At 39.0% G+C, this 24,288-nt stretch overlaps 1 protein-coding gene and 1 non-coding gene across 4 annotated transcripts; both read right to left on the bottom strand.

The window, feature by feature from the left end:
* Window positions 1-8,368: 8,368 nt before the first annotated feature.
* ANP32E (acidic nuclear phosphoprotein 32 family member E) lies at window positions 8,369-22,889 on the bottom strand. 3 transcript variants are annotated; one of them, XM_043877439.1, is made up of 7 exons: window positions 22,518-22,889; window positions 19,430-19,579; window positions 18,824-18,946; window positions 17,667-17,832; window positions 16,218-16,396; window positions 11,569-11,626; window positions 8,369-10,905 (listed from the first exon to the last, which is right to left on the bottom strand). In XM_043877439.1, the coding sequence occupies exons 1-7, from the start codon at window positions 22,569-22,571 to the stop codon at window positions 10,835-10,837; spliced, it is 801 nt and encodes a 266-aa protein (XP_043733374.1). In that variant the 5' UTR covers window positions 22,572-22,889; the 3' UTR covers window positions 8,369-10,834. The 3 variants fall into 3 exon arrangements, with proteins under 3 accessions (XP_043733374.1, XP_043733375.1, XP_043733376.1); XM_043877440.1 differs by lacking the exons at window positions 8,369-10,905; window positions 11,569-11,626 and adding an exon at window positions 15,443-15,475; XM_043877441.1 differs by lacking the exons at window positions 8,369-10,905; window positions 11,569-11,626; window positions 17,667-17,832 and having other exon boundaries at window positions 16,235-16,396.
* On the bottom strand, window positions 19,865-19,937 carry TRNAR-CCU. The gene has a single exon. It is a non-coding gene; the product is annotated as a tRNA-Arg (tRNA).
* Window positions 22,890-24,288: the final 1,399 nt, after the last annotated feature.

Genomic DNA, 24,288 nt, shown 5'->3' with positions numbered 1-24,288 from the left:
CCACAGATTAAAATTCTATTTCATTTGAAATTTCATTTGAAATTCTAATAATGTGGGAAAATGCTTCTTTATGTATTATTATGTGAAGGGAAAAAACAATGTAAATTTACAGCCTATGAGTCAAACTAAATTAAAATATGTATTGTAATAAGCAACTATTGCATTGTGGCAAATTTTTTCTCTTTTCCAAATTGTCAGTAATATGGTTTTAATTTATATTCTTAAAATATACCTATAATAAAAGTATTATTTATTTTTAAAAAACACATCATGAATGAAATTATCTAGATGTAAAGAGTATTAGGGCTTCCCAGGTGGTGCTAGTGGTAAAGAACCTGCCTGCCAATGCAGGAGATGCAGGAGATGAGGGTTTGATCCCTAAGTCAGGAAGGGCATGGGAATTCACTCCAGCATTCCTGCCTGGAGAATCCCATGGGCAGAGGAACCTGGCAGGCCACAGTCCATAGGATCACAAAGAGTTGTACATAACTGAAGCAACTTAGCACATATGCACAGAAAGTATTAACCCCATGAAATAAAGTAACTGCTTGAGTGAAGAAATTAGGGACAGACAAAGCAAATATTCACTAGTCACACAGACAGTCTACACACACAGACTATACACAAATGACTAAATATAAAAGAGGTAAAACATTTTTTAACTATTTTGAATAAAATATGCTAATATTAATAGAAAAAAAATTTTTTAACTATTTTGAATAAAATATGCTAATATTAATAGATCAAAAGATGAATTTGGCAATATCAGTCTATTACTGATAATGCAAAACAAGTTTAATACAACAAACTCTAAAACCACCAAAAAAGTATACTCTACTGGATCAGGGTAGGTTCATCATAATTGTCAGGCCAATAAAATATCCCCCAAGACCAACCAGCATCTCCTGTTCTGATTCTGTGCTCATCAGAGAGTCTTCTGATTATTAACTTGGCCTCCCAGTTAACCTCTTCCAGGAAAGGCATATCCTAGACTTTCACATAGCCACATTTCATGTGGCTAATTCAAATTGATATGTGCTGTTAAGTATAAAATCCATCTGAAATTCTGAAGACTCTATACGAAAAAAAAAGTAAAATAATCTCAGTAATAATTTTATATTGACTACCTATTAAAATTAAATAGCATTTTGGATAAATTGGGTTAAATAAAATATGTTATAAAAATTAATTTTACTTGTTTATTTTTACTTTTTTAATATGGCTAAAAAGAACGTTTTAAATTACTTCCTGGCTCACATTTGCGGATATTATTATATTTCTATTGAACAGAATACTGCAGTCAGGGACTTCCCTAGTGGTCCAGCGGTTAAGAATTCACCTAACAATAGGATAGGAATTCACCTATCCCCTGCCATAGCCCAGTCAGGGGCTATGGGTCCAATACCTGATTGGGGAAGATCCCACATGTGGCAGAGCAGCTAAGCCCTCGGGCCATAACTAGAGAAAGCTTGCATACAGCAAGACCCAGTGCAGCCAAAAATAAAAATAAATAAATATGAAATATTGCAGTTGACTTCCTGATGTTACAGTGAATAAGAATCCACTTGCCAATGCAGGGGGAATGGGTTCAATCCCTGGTGCAGGAAAAGTCCACATGCTGATGAGCAACTAAGCCTGTGTACCACAACTACTGGAGCCCCTGCATAGAGCCCGTAGTCCACAAGAGAAGTCACTGCAATAAGAAGCCCGTGCACCACAATGAAGAGTAGACCCCACTTACCATGACTAGAGAAAGCCCGCATGCAGCACTGAAGACCCAGCACAACCAAAAATAAATAAATAAATAAAAAGAATACTGCAGTCAACATAATTATTACAATCTGCATATAAAGCAATAAACAGATCCTCTGATTTAGAGGGCTTCCCTTGTGGTTCATCTGGTAAAGAATCCACCTGCAATGTAGAAGACCTGGGTTTTATCCCTGGGTTGGGAAGATTCCCTGGAGAACGGAAAGGCTACCCACTCCAGTATCGTGGACTGGAGAATTCCATGGACTGTATAGTCCATGGGGTCGCAAAGAATCGGACACAACTGAGCAACTTTCACTTTCACTCTGATTTAGAACATTAGCCTCTTGTGAGCTTTCATGGCACAAGCCTGTCCCTCACTAGCTGGCTGATTTTGACAAAATGAAGCCCTCCTAAAGAGAAGATGAGACCTTCACTGAAGTAAGCACATCTAGCTTCTGGCATCCTCTGAGCTTCCTGGGCACAAGTGGTCAGCTCCATCATTTCTCTACCTTCCATCATCATTTCTCTCATGTTTCATAATCTTGTGTTTAGACTGTGTTTCTCAAGGGGTAGAGTCGTGTATTATTTTTTTGTTTTCCTAGCACTTGGGTGCCTTAAACAAAGATATTAAAAAAGTTTGTTAAATGAACATTATTCCGTATCTTATGCCTTTGATCCTAGCTACAGGCCTCCTTGCCTTGAAAAGAATTTGTAGATAACCTCACTTCTTCATTTGTTAATTGTAACTAATAAAGTTTGAACACATAGAAACCTGAAAGAAAGTGGTTACATTACAGCCATGAGAACTAATATCAAATATGGAGTGAAAGCTTTACAACAATCACATTACACTATATTATCAAGGACAGAGCCTTAGAGACCGAGTACAGAATTGATATTTCATCATTATGCAATGACCTACATTATATGACCTCTTATTTGTCCCTGAACTCCGGCAGGCTGATATAAAACAGTGGTGGAAGGGAAAATAGATGACACAAAAAGGAAAGGAGGTTTTTTATGGGATCAGTGTAAAGATTTGGCTTCATAACATAGACCAGATGGCAACAGCCCCTTTCTCAGCAGGTGGCTACTCAATGTCCTATGGGTTGTTAAAAAAAAAAAAAATTCACTATCAACTTCCTCTGGTAATTGTTTCTAAGTACTGTAGCAGCATCAAAACAATGCTGAAAACACACAACATCCCTCAACATAAGGAGAAATAAACAATCTAAAAACTTCTCCTACATATTAATTTCTGACTTGGAAAATCCTTTTCTGAGAAATGCTGCTACCCATCAGAAAATCTTGGCTTCTAAAAACCCAAGTATATTATCATCTTTTATTTCAAATGAAGATGGCCTTTGTTTTACCCAATTTTGTCGTTGTTTTGTAAAAGCCACTGAAAATGCCTGAGAAACTACTGGCATTAGTTTTACTGAAGTTAATCATTTACAGTTGCTACTTTTATATAAGACAAGAACCCATCCTTTAACATTTTTATAAAAATTGTGTACCCAAGAATTCGTTTGCTGACACCCTCTATAGCTCAAAAAAAACCTTCGTGGTGTACTAGACAAACTGAAGGAAACAGTCCCTGAAAGGTGACTTACTGATTCCAATAAAAATATTAAAAGTATAAATTTGATGACAATTTCTCTCCAAAAGTTTGAGACACTTCTAACAAACTACAGTTCCGTTGCTTTAACTAAAAGCCTGCAAACTGACCTTCACAAAATTTCCCCAATATTTCCCTTCTTTCCTTTTAGGAGAGAAGAAAAAGATCGTATATTAGTTACAGCTCTTCATTATTTTACACGTGGGTTCCGCATCATTTTGCAGTGATTTCCCTCCGGCTAGTTGGTTGCTCTAATATTCTCCAGAATTGATTCGTCCTTAGGTACCTACTTGAACTATTAAGGCTCAGATCAATCCGGCAATTCTTGCTTCAAGATAGAGAAAATGGGAATAGGAACCGGAGAGCAGGCTAGCTAGCTACTGAGAAGCCAAGGTTACCACTGAACAAAGGTTATTCAAGTGCAAACTTGAAGCGGAAAGGCACGAACGAGACGGAGAAGCAAAGTGACCTCAGCTCGAATCGCACCTAACACACTTCAGTTTATAGTCATTAAATTGGATGACATTCGCAAATGTGGGGCTAAGAGCATTCAATATTTGAAAATTAGAAAGGAAACAGAAGCTCTGTTGGCCAGGTGGCGCTAGCGGTAAAGAACGCGCCTGCCAATGCTGGAGACCTAAGACACGCGGGTTCAATCCATGGGTTGGGAAGATTCCCTAAAGGAGGACATGGCAACCTGGTCGGACACGGCTGAAGCGACTTAGCACGCACGGAAGCCCTGTAAACTGTTAAGCGAGAGCTGCAAGACACGAGTGACTAAAGAAAAGGAAGGCCCTAAGGGCCTACGGACGAGCTTCTCTCCTCGTCAGAGGTGGGAGGCAGAGGGACCCATTCTCCGGGGACCGCTGTCGCCACGCCTCACGCATGCGCAACTCGCTGACCTAAAGCTGAAGGCTTGACGTAGCCCCCGCTTACCTAGAGGCGCGGGGAGGAGGGCGGGGCGAAGGCACGTGACCGGAATGCGGCATTTCTGGCCCAATCGGAGGCGCTTCGGAAAGCGCCCTTGCAGAGCAATGTCGGTAGCCCCGGTTGGTCCAGGGTCCTGACCTCTTATTAAATTCTTGGTGTTTCGACTTCGGTCTTGAATTTAAGAAACTAGTTTGTCAGAACTTTTTGCCATTTTTTTTAATCAAGTCAGGGGCACACTCTAAAGTGATTAGCGCTTGTTATTTCGTTTCCCCTGTAACTAGAGTGTTATTTCTGTAGTTTCAAGTCCTGTTGCTCTCGCCAACGCGCTCTACTCCTGTTAGGACCGCGCGAGATTCCAGGATCGCTGGAGGGCGTCTTGCTGTAAAAGGTCCCCTAGGAAGATAAAGTCCATGGGCTGCAGTCTGTGGGGTCGCAAACAGTCGGACTCGGGGGCGACTGAACTGAACTGACTGAGGAAAGAAAAACTGCTTTGTAGCGCAGTGGTAGAGGATTAGGGAAATTAAGGTGAAAACTAAGGCAAAGACTACAACAGATAATAACCTCGAAGACATGCCCTGAGATTTCAGTATAAACATTGAAGTAAAATCTCCCGCTGTTTATTCCAGACTGCTATCAAGAATCCGAGAGTACTGATACTGGGATAAAATAACCTGCACGGTGTGGTTAGTTCGCCCCAGAGGAGTGTGGCGGGAGACAGGCTTTAGAGAAACTCAGCCTTAAAGCTGGAGTTCGCAAAGTAAGAAGGGCATAGGGTAAAAACAAGATGAATGGGGCTGAATTCTAGGGTTCTAATCCATCATGAACTGACTCCTACAGCCCAGGAACCTTCGCAGTGGGGAATCAAGCAGTACTGCAAGAAGATAAAATGCCAAATATGTCAAAACAATTTTAAATTTCCCTCCACATATCCCAATATGGACAGCGTGGTAAGAATGGGTCACCCCCCACCCCCCACCCCCGCCTCAAATCTGGAATCCTATTCAGTAAGATTTCACTCATTTCCTACAAATAATAAATCCTCAACACTGCACAAGTGAGACTGTTCTTAACTCAGAATATTTTCAGAAAACGGGGGCGGGGTGCACCACTAAAAATGACCTGCACTGGTTTCTTGGCTAGAGTTGCACTGTGATGGTACTTGTTGCTTCCCTTGCAGATGCTAGCTTCCTCTGTTGCTGCTGTCAGTAGTTTAAAAAAAAAAAAGTTGCTCCAACTGCAGTTCCTTCCATATTTATAGATTCTTCTACCAACCCCAGTATTACTCAGACAGAGCTAGTCTTTATAAATGGCCTTGAGCTCCGTTGAGCACAGTTACTGGCTTCTTCGTGATGAGAAAAGAGGACTGTGGGAGAAAAATGCTTCCCGGTGGAGAAATCCTGTTCAGTTCAGCTCAGTTCAGTCACTCGGTCGTGTCCGACTCTTTGCGACCCCATGAATCGTAGCACGCCAGACCTCCCTGTCCATCACCAACACCCGGAGTTTACTCAAACTCATGTCCATCGAGTAGGTGATGCCATCCAGCCATCTCATCCTCTGTCGTCCCCTTCTCCTCCTGCCCCCAATCCCTCCCAGCGTCAGGGTCTTTTCCAATGAGTCAGTTCTTCGCATGAGGTGGCCAAAGTATTGGAGTTTCAGCTTCAGCATCAGTCCTTCCAATGAAAGTGAAAGAGGAGAGTGAAAAAGTTGACTTAAAGCTCAACATTCAGAAAACTAAGATCATGGCATCCGGTCCCATCACTTCATGGCAAATAGATGGGGAAACAGTGGAAACAGTGTCAGACTTTATTTTGGGGGGGGCTTCAAAATCACTGCAGATGGTGATTGCAGCCATGAAATTAAAAGACGCTTACTCCTTGGAAGGAAAGTTATGACCAACCTAGATAACATATTAAAAAGCAGAGACATTACATTGCCAACAAAGGTCAGTCTAGTCAAGGCTATGGTTTTTCCAGTAGTTGTGTATGAATGTGAGAGTTGGACTGTGAAGAAAGCTGAACGCTGAAAAATTGATGCTTTTGAACTGTGGTGTTGGAGAAGACTCTTGAGAGTCCCTTGGACTGCAAGGAGATCCAACCAGTCCATCCTAAAGGAGATGAGTCCTGGGTGTTCATTGGAAGGACTGATGCTAGATTAGAAACTCTGTAGCCTCTGTTAATTCTGGAGCTGTGGGAGTGAGTCTATCCAGGAAAAGTTAACTAAAGTGGGGGGCGCAGGTCATGGCCTTCATCTGCAAGATGGTACAATCTGAGCATTGAATAGGAGATACAGAGAAATCAGGGAGCTATTTATGGGGTCAAAATCACTTCTTGAACAGCTAGAATGAGTAGTTATCACCAATATTGTAGTGGCCTGCAGATGTGTAATGTGGACATGTCCATTTTATAAATAACCAGGTACAAATGATGCTTTAACAATAAATTATTTGCAAATATTCATAAAATTGAAAGCCATTAACTTGGCTCCCTTCTGCTTCTTTCTCAAGCAGAACTGCTGTCATGGGATAACCACACTGTCTTACCACACAAAAAAAGTGGCATGTGTGTCCTACTCTGTGACCCCATGGACTGTAGCCTGCCCAGCTCCTGTCCGTGGGGTTTTTCCAGGTAAGACTACTGGAGTGGGTTGCAATTTCCTCCTCCAGGGGATCTTCCTGACACAGGGATCCAATCTGTCTCCTACTTGGCAGGCGGATTCTTTACCACTGAGCCACCTAGGAAGCCCCCCAAAAAAGTGGCTAGATTTGTACAAAAGTATTTTACCAATATATAAAGTATTTTTAAAGATTCTCCTGGAAATCATTTTGTAACTTCCATTTTGTGGCAAAAACCTGTTCTCCTCCATGTTAGGGCTCTCCATTAGACTAGTAACACAAGTAGCTGCCTAAGACTAAATTATCCAAGCCAGGTTCTCAAATCTTAGGCTGATTAGTACATGAAAAAGGAATGCAGTAATAGAATGCTATTATTAAGCAATAGCTGCAAAATATCATTGCATCCAGTACTAGGAAGAACAGAGGGAAAATTTTCAGCCATGGGAAGAATAAATGTCACATGTTCCAAAGCCTCTCTTTAAAATATAGAACAAGGAATGAAGTTGTGTTTAAGTGTTAGTTGCTCAGTCGGGCCCGACTCTTTGCAACCCCATGGACTGCAGCCCACCAGGCTCCTCTGTCCATGGGATTTTCCAGGCAAAGATACTGGAGTAGGTTGCCATTTCCTTCTCCAGGGGATCTTCCCTACCCAGGGATAGAACCCGGGTCTTCTACACTGCAGGCAGATTCTTAACCAACTGAATTATAAGGGAAGGAATAAACAATACTTAAAAGTGTTTTTGAATCCCATTCTCTCAAAGAATGGCTTCGTTACCCAACATCTCCACCAAAAACTAGTGTATTACAATCATCTTTAACCTAGAAGGAATAAGTTTTTAATTTTTTTAAGCCATAAAACCAAAAAATACCATATTAATTTCAATAATCCCTGCAGTTGAAATGTACTTCAGTATTTTCCATCTCTCAGGAAGCAGAGTTCCATAATTAAAATACATGAAAACATTACTTTATACTTGTGCCTTGACTTTATCAGATTCCAGAGTTGCCTACAAATGAAACTTTTAAAAAACCACTTATCACAGGAAATCCAAAATGAGAGCAGAAAAAGTTTTGTTTCAGGTTGGATTTACTCAAGATAAACATGCAAGAATTATTTATATTTGTATTTATATTATCTAAGGACTCCGAAGATAAACATACAGTATTAATGGAGACTTTAGATTCATTTTAGAAAACTATTTGCTGTACAAGAGGTTTATAATCACTTTGGGTAACTATAAACAATAGTTGCTTCAACTGTAGATATTAAGTTATTACTTCAAATCAAAATACAAAATACTGGCTCAGTTTGCAACCCTTTGGGAAAAGTTAATGAGTTAAACTATTACACTGTATTACCTCATATCACATTCGTGTTTGCATGTTAACTTTCAAGCTGATTCTGGTGATGTTGAACAGTGGTGATGTTAAAAAAAATGAATACCATACAGTGAAACTAATCAGTAACAACTCTTCAATTTATTTGAAGCAATTCATTTTCAAAAACTTTAAATTACAGCAGTCACAGAAAAAAACAGGGGTCAGAAACAATAAAATAATAATCAGTACTGCCTTTTTATGTTTTTAACACTGTCATGGCTTTATTCAAAACACAGTTGCACAAAAGTATTAACTTCAAAGTTTTCAAGGAGGGTCTTGAGGAATTTAACACACTATATACATACTGCCATACAAAGAGCATTAAAATAGGACCAAAAACTTCTACAAAATATAAAACCCACCCTTACTTATTTGCATGAAAATATCACCCACAAAGCTAAATAACTCTTAAAAAGTTATTTGGAGGCTCTAAGTGTTGTTTTCAAACCAAAGAACTCTTAATTTTGATCATTTCGATTGCACAATAAGATGATTGATAAGAAAGGCAATATATAGATTTAACTTTTAAAGTATCTTATAATCTGGCATATTATGCAATAAGAATTCTTAGGGACTAAAACAGGGTATTACAATTGTTAAAAAGGAGTAAAATGTTAGCCTTTTGGAGATTCAAACCCCCCAACTAAACTTATCTCAACAGTTTTATTTCAGTTATGCAGCTTTTTTAGTTTATCCAGAAATAACTTTGCAATTTACTTTAAAACCCTGTCATACATTTTAAACTAAGAAAGAAGTAATACTATTCTCAGTAATTTAAATGTGTCCCAGTATGAAAATGTAACCAACTAATTTGCTGATACGTTTTAAAAACTTACACATATTCAAAACAAAGGGAAAATTTTTTTATCTAGCCAAAATTAAGAAAGCAATTGCCTTGAACATGGAGCCTCCACAACAAAAAACAAAGATGTACTTGCCTATTCATAATATTATTTAGTAGTTGTATAAGACACACACACTCGGTTATCCCAAATGTTTCTATTTTAATAGACATCTACCTGAAAACAAATCTTAATATTGATTTAGTTTCAAATATTTTCCCAGCTGTCCAGTGTATTCCAATTAAATGTTATAACTGGTAATAATGCTTTAAAACTATACAAAGAATAAAGGTTCTACTCAGAAAAATTAGAACTACTTTGCAGTGTGTGCGTTCTTAAGTCACTTCAGTCATGTCTGACTCTTTGCAGTCCTGTGGACTATAGCCACCCAGGCCCCTCTGTCCCTGCGATTCTCCAGGCAAGAACACTGGAGTGGGTTGCCAGGCCCTCTTCCAGGGGATCTTCCCAACTCAGGGATCAAACCTGCATCTCTTATGTTTCCTGTACTGGCGCCTTACCACTAGCGCCACCTGGGAAGCCCATGCTTTGCAGCATGGTATCTAAATCATTTGGAAAGCTAATCTGATTTGAATGTCTCATTATCACCAGGCAATTGTTCTGACTTTTGAGGAACACAGTGCTGCTTCCAAGAGTCTCCTCCGTTCTTTTCTTTCTCCATCTTCCTAATACAGTCTGTACATCTTGTCAAGAAAGATTTACAGTAAGCAGAGTCTGTTGCATAAAACTGTATTGATAATAATATTTGTATTTCAGAAAACACTCAGTTTCTTTCACTTAGCTTGTTTAAGACTGAGACAGGTCTGACAAGGTGGTTGAGGTATAAAACAGAGTCATCCTGGGTGTCCCTGTTTCCCAACTGTTTTTTGAGAAGAGGGAAGGGAGTGAAACAAGAAAGGGAGGTGATCATAAGAGAATCACTGAGAGGAAAACAAGAGTGCACACTTAAAATAACAACTGTTGGCAGGTCATGATCATCAACTGGAACAAGAAAGGGCTCACCTACATGTCTCTCAACTCAGTAAAAGCAATTTTTCCTTGAAAACAAAAATCTTCTTAGTCACCTAGCTTAAAAGGTTTTAGAAGGCTCCACAAATGCCATGAACTTATTGTTGAATAGAACCTTTACTATTCTGCTCCTACTTTCCAAGCTACTCATGTGACAAAAAAGCACTCAATTACCCTCAGCCAAAAAAAAAGGCATTGCCTTCAAACTAAAGATCTCTGGGTTGCCTCTAAAAAAATAACCAACTTATCATTCAAGAGACTATTTTCATTCCATATTTCAGCCAACTGTGATTTCAGTGAATTTATAAATAACTTTAAAACCCTATGAATGAAATGCACCATACTATGCCTGTGTAAAAGCGATCATATTTTAATTATGCTAAAAATGACTAATACAATGAGCTTTAATTAGAAAAATTAAGATTCTAAATAAATGGCTAGGGAATTTCACAATGGGGGGGGTCAATGAAAATTTTTCTCTACATACAATATGATCATTAACAGACTAGTTATCTTATTTGGAATGATAAGGCAAAAATAGTAAAACCACACTTTTCCTATAAAAAGTTACACATTATATTCTGTAGGGATAGCTATCATACAAGAAGAAACAAAGAAGATGTGATCACTCTATTGCACACCCAGGAACATTAGGGAATCTGGTCTTAGAATGATCTAGTCATCTTCTTCCTCTCCATCATCTTCAGCATCTCGTTTCCTCTTTTCCCCTCGAAGACCTTCTTCTTCTGAAAAAATAAAAGGAAAACTGTTCAAAATACTTAATTTTAACAAATGAATATTTGTTAGGCTAAAAAATTTTGAATCTATCTTAGTTAAAGTTAATGCCACAAGAAAATTATAGGTTAGGTTTCCCCTCTGCATTACTTTTAAGTTCAGTATTGAAACAACCATAATAGACTTAGAAATCCATAAATACTGACAGCTTGCTATGCACCCTTGTGGCCAAATCATGAAGTACAGATCAAGAAACATTAGTGGAACTATTACTAAATTTTTAAATTTCTTGAAAGACATAGGTAAAGAGAAGCAGAGGGCAAATCCAAAATAGGCATTATCTGGAGTTCAACTGCTCTTCTCTCATAAATAAGGTTTCACCCTCTCCAAAATGAAAGGCTATAAAAAAAATAATAAATTGAGCTTATGGTCCCATTATCTCTTCATTCCTGTTTTGAAACAAATGTTATAAGCTGTTGTTTTTCTTTTCTTTTAAATGGAATTAATGAATGTCCTGAGAAAATTCCTCTTTAAAAAGGTTCTATACCTTTCAAGGAATTGTGTGATATGTTACCAATATCAAAGAGATCAGTGATAATTTGAATTATAGACACATTCTTTAAAACCCATGAATAAAGGCTTTTTAGGATTTTTAAATGGCTAATGTAACTCACCCTCTTCTTCTTCTTCTTCTTCCCCTTCTTCAACATAGTCATCATCATCTTCTTCATCCTTGAGATTCAAATATTCAGTTTGAATATGACACAAATAAACTTATTTACGAAACAGAAATAGACTCATAGACACAGAAAACAAACTTATGGTTACCAAAGGGGATGAAGGAGGGATAAACTGGGAGTTTGGGATTAGGAGATATAAACCACTATATACATAAAATAGATAAACAACAAGGTCCTACTGTACAGCACAGGGATCTAATATCCTGCAATAAACCAAAATGGAAAAGATTATGAAAAAGTGTGTGTGTGTGTATATATATATATATATATATATATATATATAACTGAATCACTTTGTTATATACCAGAAACTAACACAATACTGTAAATCAACTATACTTCAATTAAAAGAAAAAATTCAGTTTGAGAATAAACAACCCATGACATGGGCTTTTCACTCTTTGATAACAATACATTCCAGCAGGAAAAAAAAAAATATGGTCATCCTGTGTTCTGACAACCTCTGCCTGACTTATAGAGGTCTTTTTAAAAGCCTAACTAAACCTAGTTTCTTCATGAAAATAAGTTATGGTTGAGAACAGCAATGTTCAAAAGAACTTTCTGCAACAACGGAAAAGTTCTGCATCTGTGCTATTCAATGCAGTAACCACTAGCCACACACAGCACCTGAGTATCTGAAATGTGACCAGTGCAAATGAGGAACTGAATTTTATTTTACTTTAACTAAATAAGCAAATGTGCCCAATGGCTAATAGACAGAGTAATTATCGACTATTTCAAAGACATAGTCTTCTGTTTCATAAACTGAGGAAGGAATCACCTGAATCGTAGCTCCAACAGAGTTATACGTATGGAGTAAATCACTTAATCTCTCTGGACCTCAGTTTTCCAATCAATGAAAGAAGTATTCATCTAGAAAGATCTCTAAGTTCTTTCTACATCTAAAATTCTACACAGCAAAATAGCAAATATCAATAAAAATCACAATAAAATTTGAATTTGATCTATAACTCGTGGGATGAGGTGTTTCGGATAACTAAGATTTAAACACAGCCTTCAAACATCATAACCTGTTTTGTTTTGTTTTTTTTTAGCAAATTGGGATAAAATCTCTAAAATGCATTGCACACTTCTACCATTTTATGCTAAACCTTTCCCTTGAATTATCATAGTCACCATTTTGATGATGAGCAGTATTCTAATTAGTATATGCCAATTCCCTCAAAGACTATTAATATATGTAAGATGGTTTTCTCCTTTTTAAAGTGACTCTTGGCCTCTACTTTGAATTGTATCTCTTCCTAATGCCTGCTCTTTTATAGTTACTTACTATTTCAATTTTAATCTGCTATGGATTCAGAAACTAGATCAACAAGCTTACCAGAGAACTGAATATAAAAGAGAAAATAAGTTTAGAGTAACAGTTTGAATATTCTCCTACTAAGAAAACGTCTTTTGTTATTTAGACCTTTTATACTTTTACATTTTAAACATTACTGCCTTGTGCTTGGTTGTGTTCCAAATGGTTAAGCTCTAATATATATTTTTAAAAATGCAATCAATCTAGGGACCCTCTCCAACCTCAAAACAGTTTGCACCTCCTTAAAAATAGTTTAAATGGCAAATGTTAAAAACTGCTTGGTAGTTAAGAAAAACTTGGACAACCCACCTTTTTCAAAATAACCACAGCTCCATTTGTGTCTAGAAATATTAATCAGAACCTATTTTTCCCACATTTAGCTTGAAGCCCCTGAGAAACTAAACTGCATGACACATATCAGAAACCGTTCTTAGTCAATTTAAACCTTAAAACACTCCATACCAGGACATCCAAGCTACAAAAAGCATAAGCAATTGATGAGGTAGCAAATAAACTAAGCAACTATAGTAAAAATCAGGAAAAATGTGTGGGCTTACACTTACATAAAAAAGGAAGAGAAGGGGGTAGAAGAGAGGGGAGAGAAGAGGAGGGAAAGGGAGAGGAAAAGGAGAAAGAACATTTTTTTAAACACTTCAAATCTGCAAGGAATGACAAATGAGGGTATTTAAATATTTATAAATTTTTTAAAAACCAAACCACTTGAAATACTAATCACATATATTCCATGGTAATTAAGAAAAGCTCAACTTTAAAAAGCAAATTATTTCTCTGGACTTTGTTTTATACAAAACATGATTAATCAATTCATGTTTTTATGCCTTTTAAAAAATATATATCATCTTTTTGTGCCTTTAAAAAAATATATATCATCTAGAGACTTCTCTGGTGGTCCTCTGGCTACGACTCAGTGCTTACAAGGCAGGGAGCCTGGAGTTCAGGAAACTAAATCCTGTGTGCTACAGTGAAAACCCAACACAGCTAAATACACACACACACACACACACACAATCTATTAGATTACCAGATATTTGCTCAGTAAAGATTATGGTCTTTTCCTAATTAGTGGTTTATAAAATGTTTCCTCATTTGTGTTAATACTGCGAATAGTGCAAAAACACCGTAATTCCCAGTTCTCCTAAATCCCCCATCTCCATTTTTAATGAAGTATACTACATGTAAGTCCTTCTTTATACATATTAATTCCTTACATTTGAAGAGCAGCTGAAATAGAAATAACTCAAACAAAAAAGTAGCTAATCAAATATCATTTCTATTTCCTTCTAAATTTTTTTTTAATCTTACTTTCTGAAGGTTCTCTGGCTCTTAGCTTCTAAAAACAAGACTTCATTTTAAAAAACACCCAAATTACCTCATCATGATTGAAAACTTCTGGACTCAGCTACCTGGGTACCACATTGACTTAATGTTGTATATATTATCTTAGAAATGTTTGCTCTATACTTCACCACATCATTTTTAGTTCATATTTCCCAATACTCAACAGAAGGATGAATATAAACACATTCAAAGTTAGAAGAAGGTCATTTTTAAATGACTTAATACCATTTAAAGAAGAATTACTGGCACAGAAAATAAAGTCAACTGCAAGGACTGGTGGTTTAGTGGGTAGGACTCTGTACTTCCACTGTAGTAGGGGCATGGGTTCGATCCCTGGTCAGGGAACTGAGGTCGCACAAATGGAGCAGTGCAGCCAAAGGCAAAAATAAGTCAAATTACAAAATAATAAGTCTATTATTTTACTAACTAAATTAAAACTTATGGGGAAAATATTCAAGTTGTATGCTGATAAGAATTGAATAGGTTGCCTTTCTCCCTGAATACTTAGAAGTTCTATTCTTCATTATTGTGAAGATCCTAACTCACTAAGGCGCCAAACAAATTTAAGTGCCATTTTTTTTCTATACTAGTTTCATATTTAAAATGGTATCAGAGAAAAATCATCATTAATCAGTGATACTATTTAAGTAATGTAAAAGTCATTAGGAAAACAAATAAAAATACAATTTCTAGTCTAAATAAGAGGTTATTTTTAATAATAAACATTAAATTATGAATGATGAAAACAAAACTCAGTAATTTTACATTAAGAGAAAACTAGTAAGTTATCTAAACTCCCAGGGACTACAGATCATTTGTTCTAGTCAACTGACATTTCCTGTGAACCTACTATGTCCCAATCAATGTATTAGATGCTGAGACACAAAGATGAATAGCCCTTCCCTAAAGGACCTATCTAGTAGAAAGTAGCCAAATAAGTTTTTAAAAAATGTCTATAGGTTCAAAGTTAAAAGAGGAAGGAGTGACTGTCCCTTTAAAATTATAGAAAGCTTCAATAATGAGGCAACTCCAGAGTTGAGTGTTAAAAGAATCATGAGGCACAATTTGAGTAATGGTTACACAAGTATGTACATATATAATATTTCATGGAGTTGTACATAAAATCGGTCCACTTTACATGCTTTAGTATGTTGATGTTACCTGAGAAAAAAGAAAAGTTCATTAGAAGGCATGGCTAGCAAGTCATTTCAGATAAAGTAAACAATGTGTATACAGACAGAAAGGCAATAACAGCTTTGTGTGATGATTTAATTCGGTACTAAGGGAGATGAAGCTAGAGAAGGAAGCAGAGGCTAGATAATGGAGGGCCTTGTATATCGTGGTGGTAACAGGGAAACATTAAAGGGTTTCAAGCAGGCTAGTGATACAATCACATTTGCATGCGGACCACACAGGCAAGCACTGTGGAGGATACACCTAAGTAGTAACACTGTTCTCAGAGAGACCATTTAGAAAACTACTAGAAAAGCATAAGCAAAAAATAATTAGGGGAAAGGAAAGTTTCCATGAGTGCCTACAACGTGCCAGCAACTAGATACTTTACACATATTAGTTTGTTAAATCCTTAACGACTCTATGAAGTTGGTATAAATCTCAGTTACATAAATGCAGAAACTGGGGCTCAGAAACACTTGTAAAATGTTTCCACTATACCATGCTACTGAAGGAAAGATGGATTTGAAAGATATCTGGGAGGCAAAATCATAGGGTTTATGATTATCTGGATATAGTATAAACTGGGGGGCAGTGGGGAAAAAAAGCAGGTGGACACACACAGAGTTGTGAAAAACAACTCTCAAATTTCTACACAACTTACTTTTTATATTACTTAACCCTATGCCGAAAGAGTTAATTTTCACTGCACATAAGAAGGTCTACTCACCTGAATTTCTTCTTTCATCAAGTATGAGAGGCCCACCTCCTCTTCTCCCTCTCCCAGTTCTGAGCCTGCTTCATCTTCATCCTCCTCCTCATCCTCCTCTTCTTCCTCCTCCTCTTCCTCATATCCTTCAGGTGGACCAGCTTCATCTTCCTCTTCCTCTTCATCATCTTCATCTCCATCTTTTAGAATATTTTAAAAGATGAGCAAACATCTGGACAAATATTTTTGCTCTGGCCCCTCAAATTCTTAAGCCAACGGGTAGAAAGTATCTCAGGGTGATTTTAAGATTTCTTTTATAACATCCCTATTTACTATTTGAGAAATACAGTATCTAAATATTAAAATTTTCCCAATGTATAGATTCTCATCAAAACATTACATGTACTGAAGTTGATTTTACTTCACAGTCTTCAAAACCTGTCAATCATTCCATCATTTTGTAACACTGTTTATCCCTCAAATTTCTTCTTACAAGTGAATAACTTTTCAACCAATAGCAACAGTGTCCCAGCACTAACAACAGCTGTTCTGTCATCTGATCTATTAGTCACCCATTTATCTGAAAATGTTCAACTCCTAGAACATTTCCATCACCCCCTACAAAAGAAAACCTATATCCATTAATAGTCACTCACTATTCTCCTCTCCCAGATCCCTAACAATCATTACTCTACTTTCTGTCTCTATGAATTTGCCTACGAATTTGAGGCAAATGCCACACATATTGTATGACATTTCATATAAACAGTGTCATACAATATGTGGCTTTCTGAATATGGCTTCTTTCACTTAGCAGAATGTTTTCAAGGTTCACACACATAGTAGCATGCATCAGTACTTCAATCATTTTTATGGTTGATTAAGATTCCATTGTATGGATACATCACATTTTGTTTATCTGTTCACCAACTGATATATACTTGAGTTGTCTCTACTTTGTGACTTTTATGGATAATTATGTGATGAATGGTTTTTGGTTTGTTTTTAATACTTTTTTCCTTTTTTAGTTCTACCAGTTTATTGCTACCAACCCATCTCCCTCCACCCTCATGCACACATGCTCAGTCATGTAACCCCATGGACTGCAACCCACCAGGCTCCTCTGTCCATGGACTTTTCCAGGCAAGAATACTGGAGTGGGTTGCCATTTCCTTCTCCATGTTTTTAATACTATTTCAAAAGTTACCAAAAAAAAAAAGTTACCATTTTACTGGGCAGTGGTGAAGTTTACATAAATATAAAATTTCATGGAGCTTAATACTATAATAACCATTAAATTCCCCAAAGCAATCAGAAATCTGAACAAATATAGGACTAGGGCTGTGGGTTTTAAGGTTTTCTTGTCTTACATCTTTTATCCCCCACACTTAAATACCCAAGTCCAGTCTAATTTACTAGCTAGGGTACAGGCTATAATTGTGACACATTTATAGTATTAAGAATGATTACCCTCATCATCCTCCTCTTCTGAGTCTGGTGCTTCATTATCCTCCTGGTCAAATCCATCTAAGTATGTGATTTGCTGCAGCAGTTCAAAAATACTTTCTCTGTAATCTTCCAGGTTTGTGATCTCACAGTTAAACAAGTCAAGACTCTTCAAATTTTTAAGATTTTGCTAGAAAGGTAAAAAGTAAAAAATTACATTCACGATTTAAAATGTTATTTCTTTTTAATGCATGAACCAGAAAATGTATAGAACTTGAAGTCAAAAGAATTTCAGATGTTTAGAATTTTATAATGAAGGGTTATTATATCGAGCACAGCTAATTCTCCTAATAGTCCCTGGCATATAAACACCACAAGAGCAGGAACTCTGTTTTGTTCACTGCTATCTCTAGCACCCTGGCTTAGTGCTTTACCTGTAGTGTGCACTCAATATACTTTGTTGACTGAATCTGTGCATAGAGGCAACAACAATAACATGGGAGGGTGGGATGTTGCGAAAGAACAGCATGTATATTATCCATGGTGAAACAGATCACCAGCCCAGGTGGGATGCATGAGACAAGTGCTCGAGCCTGGTGCACTGGGAAGACCCAGAGGAATCGGGTGGAGAGGGAGGTGGGAGGGGGGATCAGGATGGGGAATACGTGTAAATCTATTGCTGATTCATGTCAATGTATGACAAAACCCACTGAAAAAAGAAAAAAAAAAAAAACAATAACATGGTTAGTTTAAATCCACAATCAAGTTTATTTTCAACAATTTCAACCTCCCCCCAAGCTTTTTTTTTTTTTTTTTGGTAAATTTTCAGAGTTTCACTTCATCTCCTTTCCTTCCCTCATACCAGGAAACTGAGGAGCAAATAATGAAATAACTCAAAAAATAATCAAGAAAGAAGGAACAGAATTTAAGAAAATACTGGAAATTTTACAACCAGATATTCAACTCCGGAAGTTGATGATAAAATAAATTTCCTACCGATTTAAACATTTATCTGAATGTTTTACTCCAAAGGAAAATAAAGCAGTATCATCTATATCACAACATATAAGAAAGTCAAAAGTTTTAAAAGAGTGAATTACAAGTCAATAGGACAAAACTCAAGCAAATCTCAGAAAATTCAACCAGAAAGAGCAAGTCCAGAGACAAACCTGTCCACTTACCAGAGCTTCTACTGTACTGAGATCTTTGATTTTGTTTCCACTCAAATTGAGGTAGGTAAGATTTGGGCATTTCTCTGCCAGGACTTCCAAGCCTCCAGAAATTATATTATCACTAAGTTCCAACTATATATTCAACATGAGAAGAAAACAAAGAATGGCAAAGGCTTAGGACACATTAAAGATTTCTAAAATATATCAATTTAAAGAAGAAAACAATTGTCATTCTCTTTGGCTTCAAGAAAGACTTTCACAAGTCTTTAATTTCCAAATTCCCATCTATGACCGCCAAATAAAATATCAGAATCTCTAAAGACTTCTAACCAGGTTTGGTTCCAGTTGTATAATAGCTGGATTTTACACTTCAGAGAAAAACATTTGGTAGGTGTTAAATTCATGTCATAAAGTGATTTCATTGTTAAATTTAAATTTCCACAACCAAAGCAATATTAGAGTGGATTTCAAAATGCTACATAACCCATTTTCTTACCTCTAGAAACTTAGAGGCTTCTAATTAAAAGGCAGAATCATCATTTCATGTGGGAAAAAATGTGCATAATAGCCCTTGGCATCAAAATCATGATACTCTCATGCCTCATGCCAACTTACCTTCCGAAGTTTATTTAAGCTGGGCAGCCGGGCCAGTGAACTTAGTTCCACATTAGCCATACTCAGAAACTCTAGTTTTTTAAAAGTATCATTCAGGCCCTCAATTTCCCCATTGACACAGAGGCAATTATCAAGGACCAATTCTGTTACCTAGAAGAGAGAATATGAATGATTCTTTAGTTTGTTTAGCAAAAAGACCTGGGTCCTGACACTCTGGAAACATGAATATTAAAACCACCAATCCTCTTATATAGATCCTTTTCATTCTCCCCCAAAATTGAAATACAAAGTCTGATATCATAAGTTAATTTTTTAAAATTTAAACTTGGACTAAGACAGTCAATGCCTGCTTCAAATCACTAATATAAAAATTTTTTTAATATGTATTTATTTATTTAGCTGTACTGGGTCTTAGTTGCAGCATGTGGGATCTAATTCCCTGACCAGGGATTGAACCTGGGTCTCCTGCATTAGGAATACAGAGTCTTACCCACTGGACCACCAGGGATGTCCCACTAATTAAATTTAACTGCATAAGAAATAAACCTTTGAAAAGGTCCCACATGAAACATATTTCTGACACTTGTGAAAAGGACCCTCAACATCAGAGCATATATTTATGCAGTAAGGGGACACCCAGGTTACTGAGAAAGGATTTAAATGAGCCCTAAAATAGGGAGAAGAAAGGCAATTGTTTTCTTCACTCTTTCACTTTAAAACTCCTTTAACTTTGGTTGATGTCACCATAACTCAAAAATACCTTGTTACCTTTCATGAAGAAACATTAGAAAGCTCCTTCTCAGACAGCCCAGCTTTCAGATGTTCTTTGTTCTAATATCAGTATCACCCAGAACAACACATCCTTGACCAAATGTTATTTTTCCCTGCCACCCTGGTAGAATTTCTGTGACTTCTCCCCAGTCGTGGAAAGGCATATGCTGGATCCTCTATCCAGTCAGAGCTGGAGCAGAAAACTTTCTGGTGTGGGCCTAAATGGACTTAAACTTAGAAGGGAGGCAGGAAATCTTGGCCCTCCACTCTCAATGCAAAAATATGCTTGGGGTATTTTGAGATATAAATGTTAGCAACTAGGAATGCCACCTTCTCTATTTGAACATGACATGGTATTTCAGGAAGCAAAGGAAGGCATCATAATCTGTTTAGAGCAGAAGTCAAGGCCTAGAAGGTTAGCACGGCTGCCTGGGGTCAGTCACAGTGTGTGGCCGAGTTGTGCCTGCGCGCAGTCTCGGGACTTCTAGTCTCGCTGAGTGGAGGAGAGGGCCACTAGATTTGGTGTCAGAAAACCAGTTTTTCCACTTGAGTAAGTAACTTCACTGCCCTGAGACTCCGTTTGCTAATTTGGATTCTAAAACTATACCATCCACCTTACAAGTTGGTCGGAAGTAGTAAAGTAAATAACAAACACGAAGAGTGCTTTGTAAACTGTAAAGGGCTATTCAAATATAAGAGACCGTTATTACACCACAGGGCTGCAAAAACGTGACATCCGGGACTCCCCAAAACTGGCGAGAAAATTACTAGGGATAGGACAGGTACAAAAATGGGGGAGGAGGGGAAACCCACTTTTCCAACCAAGACAAAAAAGCGCATTCGAAATGTGTGCTTCTGCGAGACAGCTTTTTGACTTTGATTTTGTTTTTTCCTTAAGTCCTTAAAGAGTAGGCCCTAGGAAACTTGAAGTTGTCTGTGGGATGATAGTAGTGACTTTTTCCTCCTCCCTGCCCCCCACCAATTTCATGGAAAGATATTTTCTAAAAAGTACGTAAAGATCTCGGATTCCCACTCCTCACGCCGCTGCAAGCTTACCGAAAGGACCCTACGCTGGTACGCACAAGCACCACCTCTTCCCCTCCCGAAAAAATATACCCCCTATATTGCAACTCTACGTTTATTTCGAAGGCTGCAATTAGCAAGACTCTAGACGTTTTCCACTGCGACCAGAAACGCGAGGTTCCTCGCTGGCCATGGGCCCCGCTTTCGCGACCTGCCGCTCCGACCGACGGGAAACCCCACAAGGGGCGGGGACTCCCCAACGAAAAGAGGGGTCGCCTCCGAGCCCGCGTTGCCCACGGCGCCTCCGCCCCGGGCGGGGAGGACTGAGTGAAGTCGAGAAGGCTCCCTCCAAAAAGGAGGCGGAAACGCCTTCCGCCCGACCCCCGAAAAGTTGACCGCGACCCGCCTCACGTGGCCCCTCCCAAGCCTGTCTCTTTAACTAAGGCGACAGCAGAGAGCGCATCATTTAGTTTCGCCGAACCTATCTTTAAGACGCGAAACTTCTACGACCCATTTGTTTAGTTTTGTGAAACCGTCTCCCGGGATCAAAACTGGAGTTGCAGCCTCCACGACACGACACGCCGAGCCGAATTTTGTTACACCGCGGGAGGACGAAGGGGATAAAGTCTCGTGTCCCCTCCCCACCTCCGGTCACTACGACGAGTCCCAAAACTTCCTCGCGGCCAGAGAACCAGCCGCTGACCCAGATTCCGCCTGGCGGCGGTCGGCGCGCGCCGCTTCCCGGGGGAGTGGGCGCCGCCGGCAGCCCGCGGTCCTTCCGACTACGCAAGCGACCCCAGGCAGCGCCCGGCGCGATGTCGTCGAACGTCCAGGGGCCTCGAGGCCGGGGACGCCCCCTGGCCCAAAAAAAGAGTTGGCAGCTCTGCAGAAAAGTTGGACTAACTTCTCAGGCGACGATGGCTGCGGCAGAGGCGAATGGGACTGGGGGGTCGCGCCCACGCCGCCGGCCCTGAGGAGCAGGACCGTGGGCAGCGAAGCCGGTGAACCACCCCCAACACCCCGCTTCCCGCCCCCACGAGGCCACGACGCCTGACTCGAGGGGAGAAGGGGCTAAGCCCCCAAGCACACACAAAAACGCCCCCTAGAAACTTAAACCCTTCGCCATTTTAAGATTTTAATGATTTAAAAGTTAAAATGGAATATTTCCCTCCAGCCCTAACCCCAGATGGGGGTTAATTCATTACCCCTCCCCACACGCCCACCAGGACCCCCAGAAACCCGATCCTCCGAATACAGGGCTGGTAAGGAAGGGGAGGGGGCTGAGTCATCTCACCTCCTCCGGGGCTCTGTCCCTTAACTCCAGGTTAATCCTCTTCTTCATCTCCATGTCCTCCTCCTGCTCTTCTGCTACCACTCTCCTCCCTTACCTTTTCCTGCCTTTCCCACTACCCCCAACCCTAAATTTTTAAAAGATTTGGAAATGAATGAAAAGAAAGGCAAATATAAACGCCCACCACCACCAGATAGGTATGGGAAAGAAAGAAGAGAATCGCAAATGGAGTCCAAGGAGTTGGGACTCTAACTCGGCTGCCCCCACCTCCTTGTCCACACACTCGCGCGCGCACTCACACGCACACACATACACACACCCTCAGTTCCTTCCCCTTCAATGGCTGCTCGGAGACTGAGCCTCCATGACACCGCACCGCCAACCCCCTGGCCTACACTCCACCCACCTCCAGAATGTATTGGTGGATTCTTCAGCATCTCACTCCTCCATTGGGTTACATCAACGTCTATCAGTCTTTAGGGCGGACCTGAACCAGAAACAGTGTGTTTACTGGCTGCGACCAAGCGCGCAGTTAACTCCGATAGGTCCAGGACGGTGTTCGTCCCGGAGAAATGATTTTGAATCCCAGTAGCCCCCCTCCTTTTCTTTGTGTGATTGGCGCGCTTTCCCTAGGCGATCGGACGGTTCTGAAGCTTGTTGGATTTCTTTTTGTTTTTGTCTTATCTGTTTTTCATGTTAAAGGAAGGAAGAAAACATCCTTCTTACGTGCGGAAGTTGTGAGACAGATAACTGAGCACCCTGCACCCACCCGCTCCTGGCGGTTTTAAAACGCAGCTCTTGCTTTGCAGCCAAGGTGCACAGCAACGTGCTCATCACGTAAAAAGCATGCCTTCGTGGCGCTGTCCTGCGGGAGATAGGCTTCAGCTGCAGAACCAGAACAGGGATAAGGATGATAGTTTTAACTTTCAGCATGAAGGACTAAACGATTTTGAAAGTAGTTGGGTGAAGTATGATAAGTTAGGCACCTTTAAACAAAACTACCCTAGAGGACTTGTTCTTGAGGTAATTGTTGCTGTAATAAACACTAAGGCCTTGGAGGGAAAATAATGCTGGCCTAACGAAAATCAGACATCAGTGCGCATATGAATAGCACCGCAATGCCTCTGCTTTCTAAAATCCCTTTGGTCGGTTTCCAAGGAAATCTGTAGTTTAAATGTGCTTTTAAAAGTCTGTCAGTGTGGAATATAAAAGCGGTATAAGAATGATTTTTTAAACTTTTGTTCTTGAGAGTTTAGCCTTTCTTAGTTCTTGCTTAAATTCTGTTCTTTCCATTCCCTTACACCTTTCTCAGGATAAATACCCAAAGAAAGTCCCGCTACCTTGGGGAAGGAAGTAGGTGACTTAGTCCAAATTTCAGAACTGTTTCTTTACTATTTTTCCAGTTTTTCAGGTTAGAGACCTTAGGATTTCCTATCAGATTTCTAAGGGCTCCACATTGCCCCACCTTCCATACTTCTCCCTAACAAAACACACAGCTCCTGAAACAGGCTTGCATTTAAAATGTAAATATTTGGAATTTGTCATGTTAAATAAAAGAAAACAAAATAGTGATTGTCTTTTCCTTGCCAAGTGTTTCCTTTGAATTCCCTGAAAAGGAGGTTTTATGAAGATAAAAACAGCAGAAGAAGGAGAGATTTTGGTATAAAATGATATGATGGGGGCAGGTATTTGGAGTTAGTCTTTGTTTGAACACAGGCCAAAGGAAGTCAAGATGATACAAGAATGAATCAAAATGAACTGAGGAACAGTTCAA

This window comes from Cervus elaphus, chromosome 20, assembly GCF_910594005.1.
Source record: "Cervus elaphus chromosome 20, mCerEla1.1, whole genome shotgun sequence".
Classification (NCBI taxonomy): Eukaryota; Metazoa; Chordata; class Mammalia; order Artiodactyla; family Cervidae; genus Cervus; species Cervus elaphus.
This window is presented reverse-complemented; position numbering and strand designations above follow the sequence as displayed.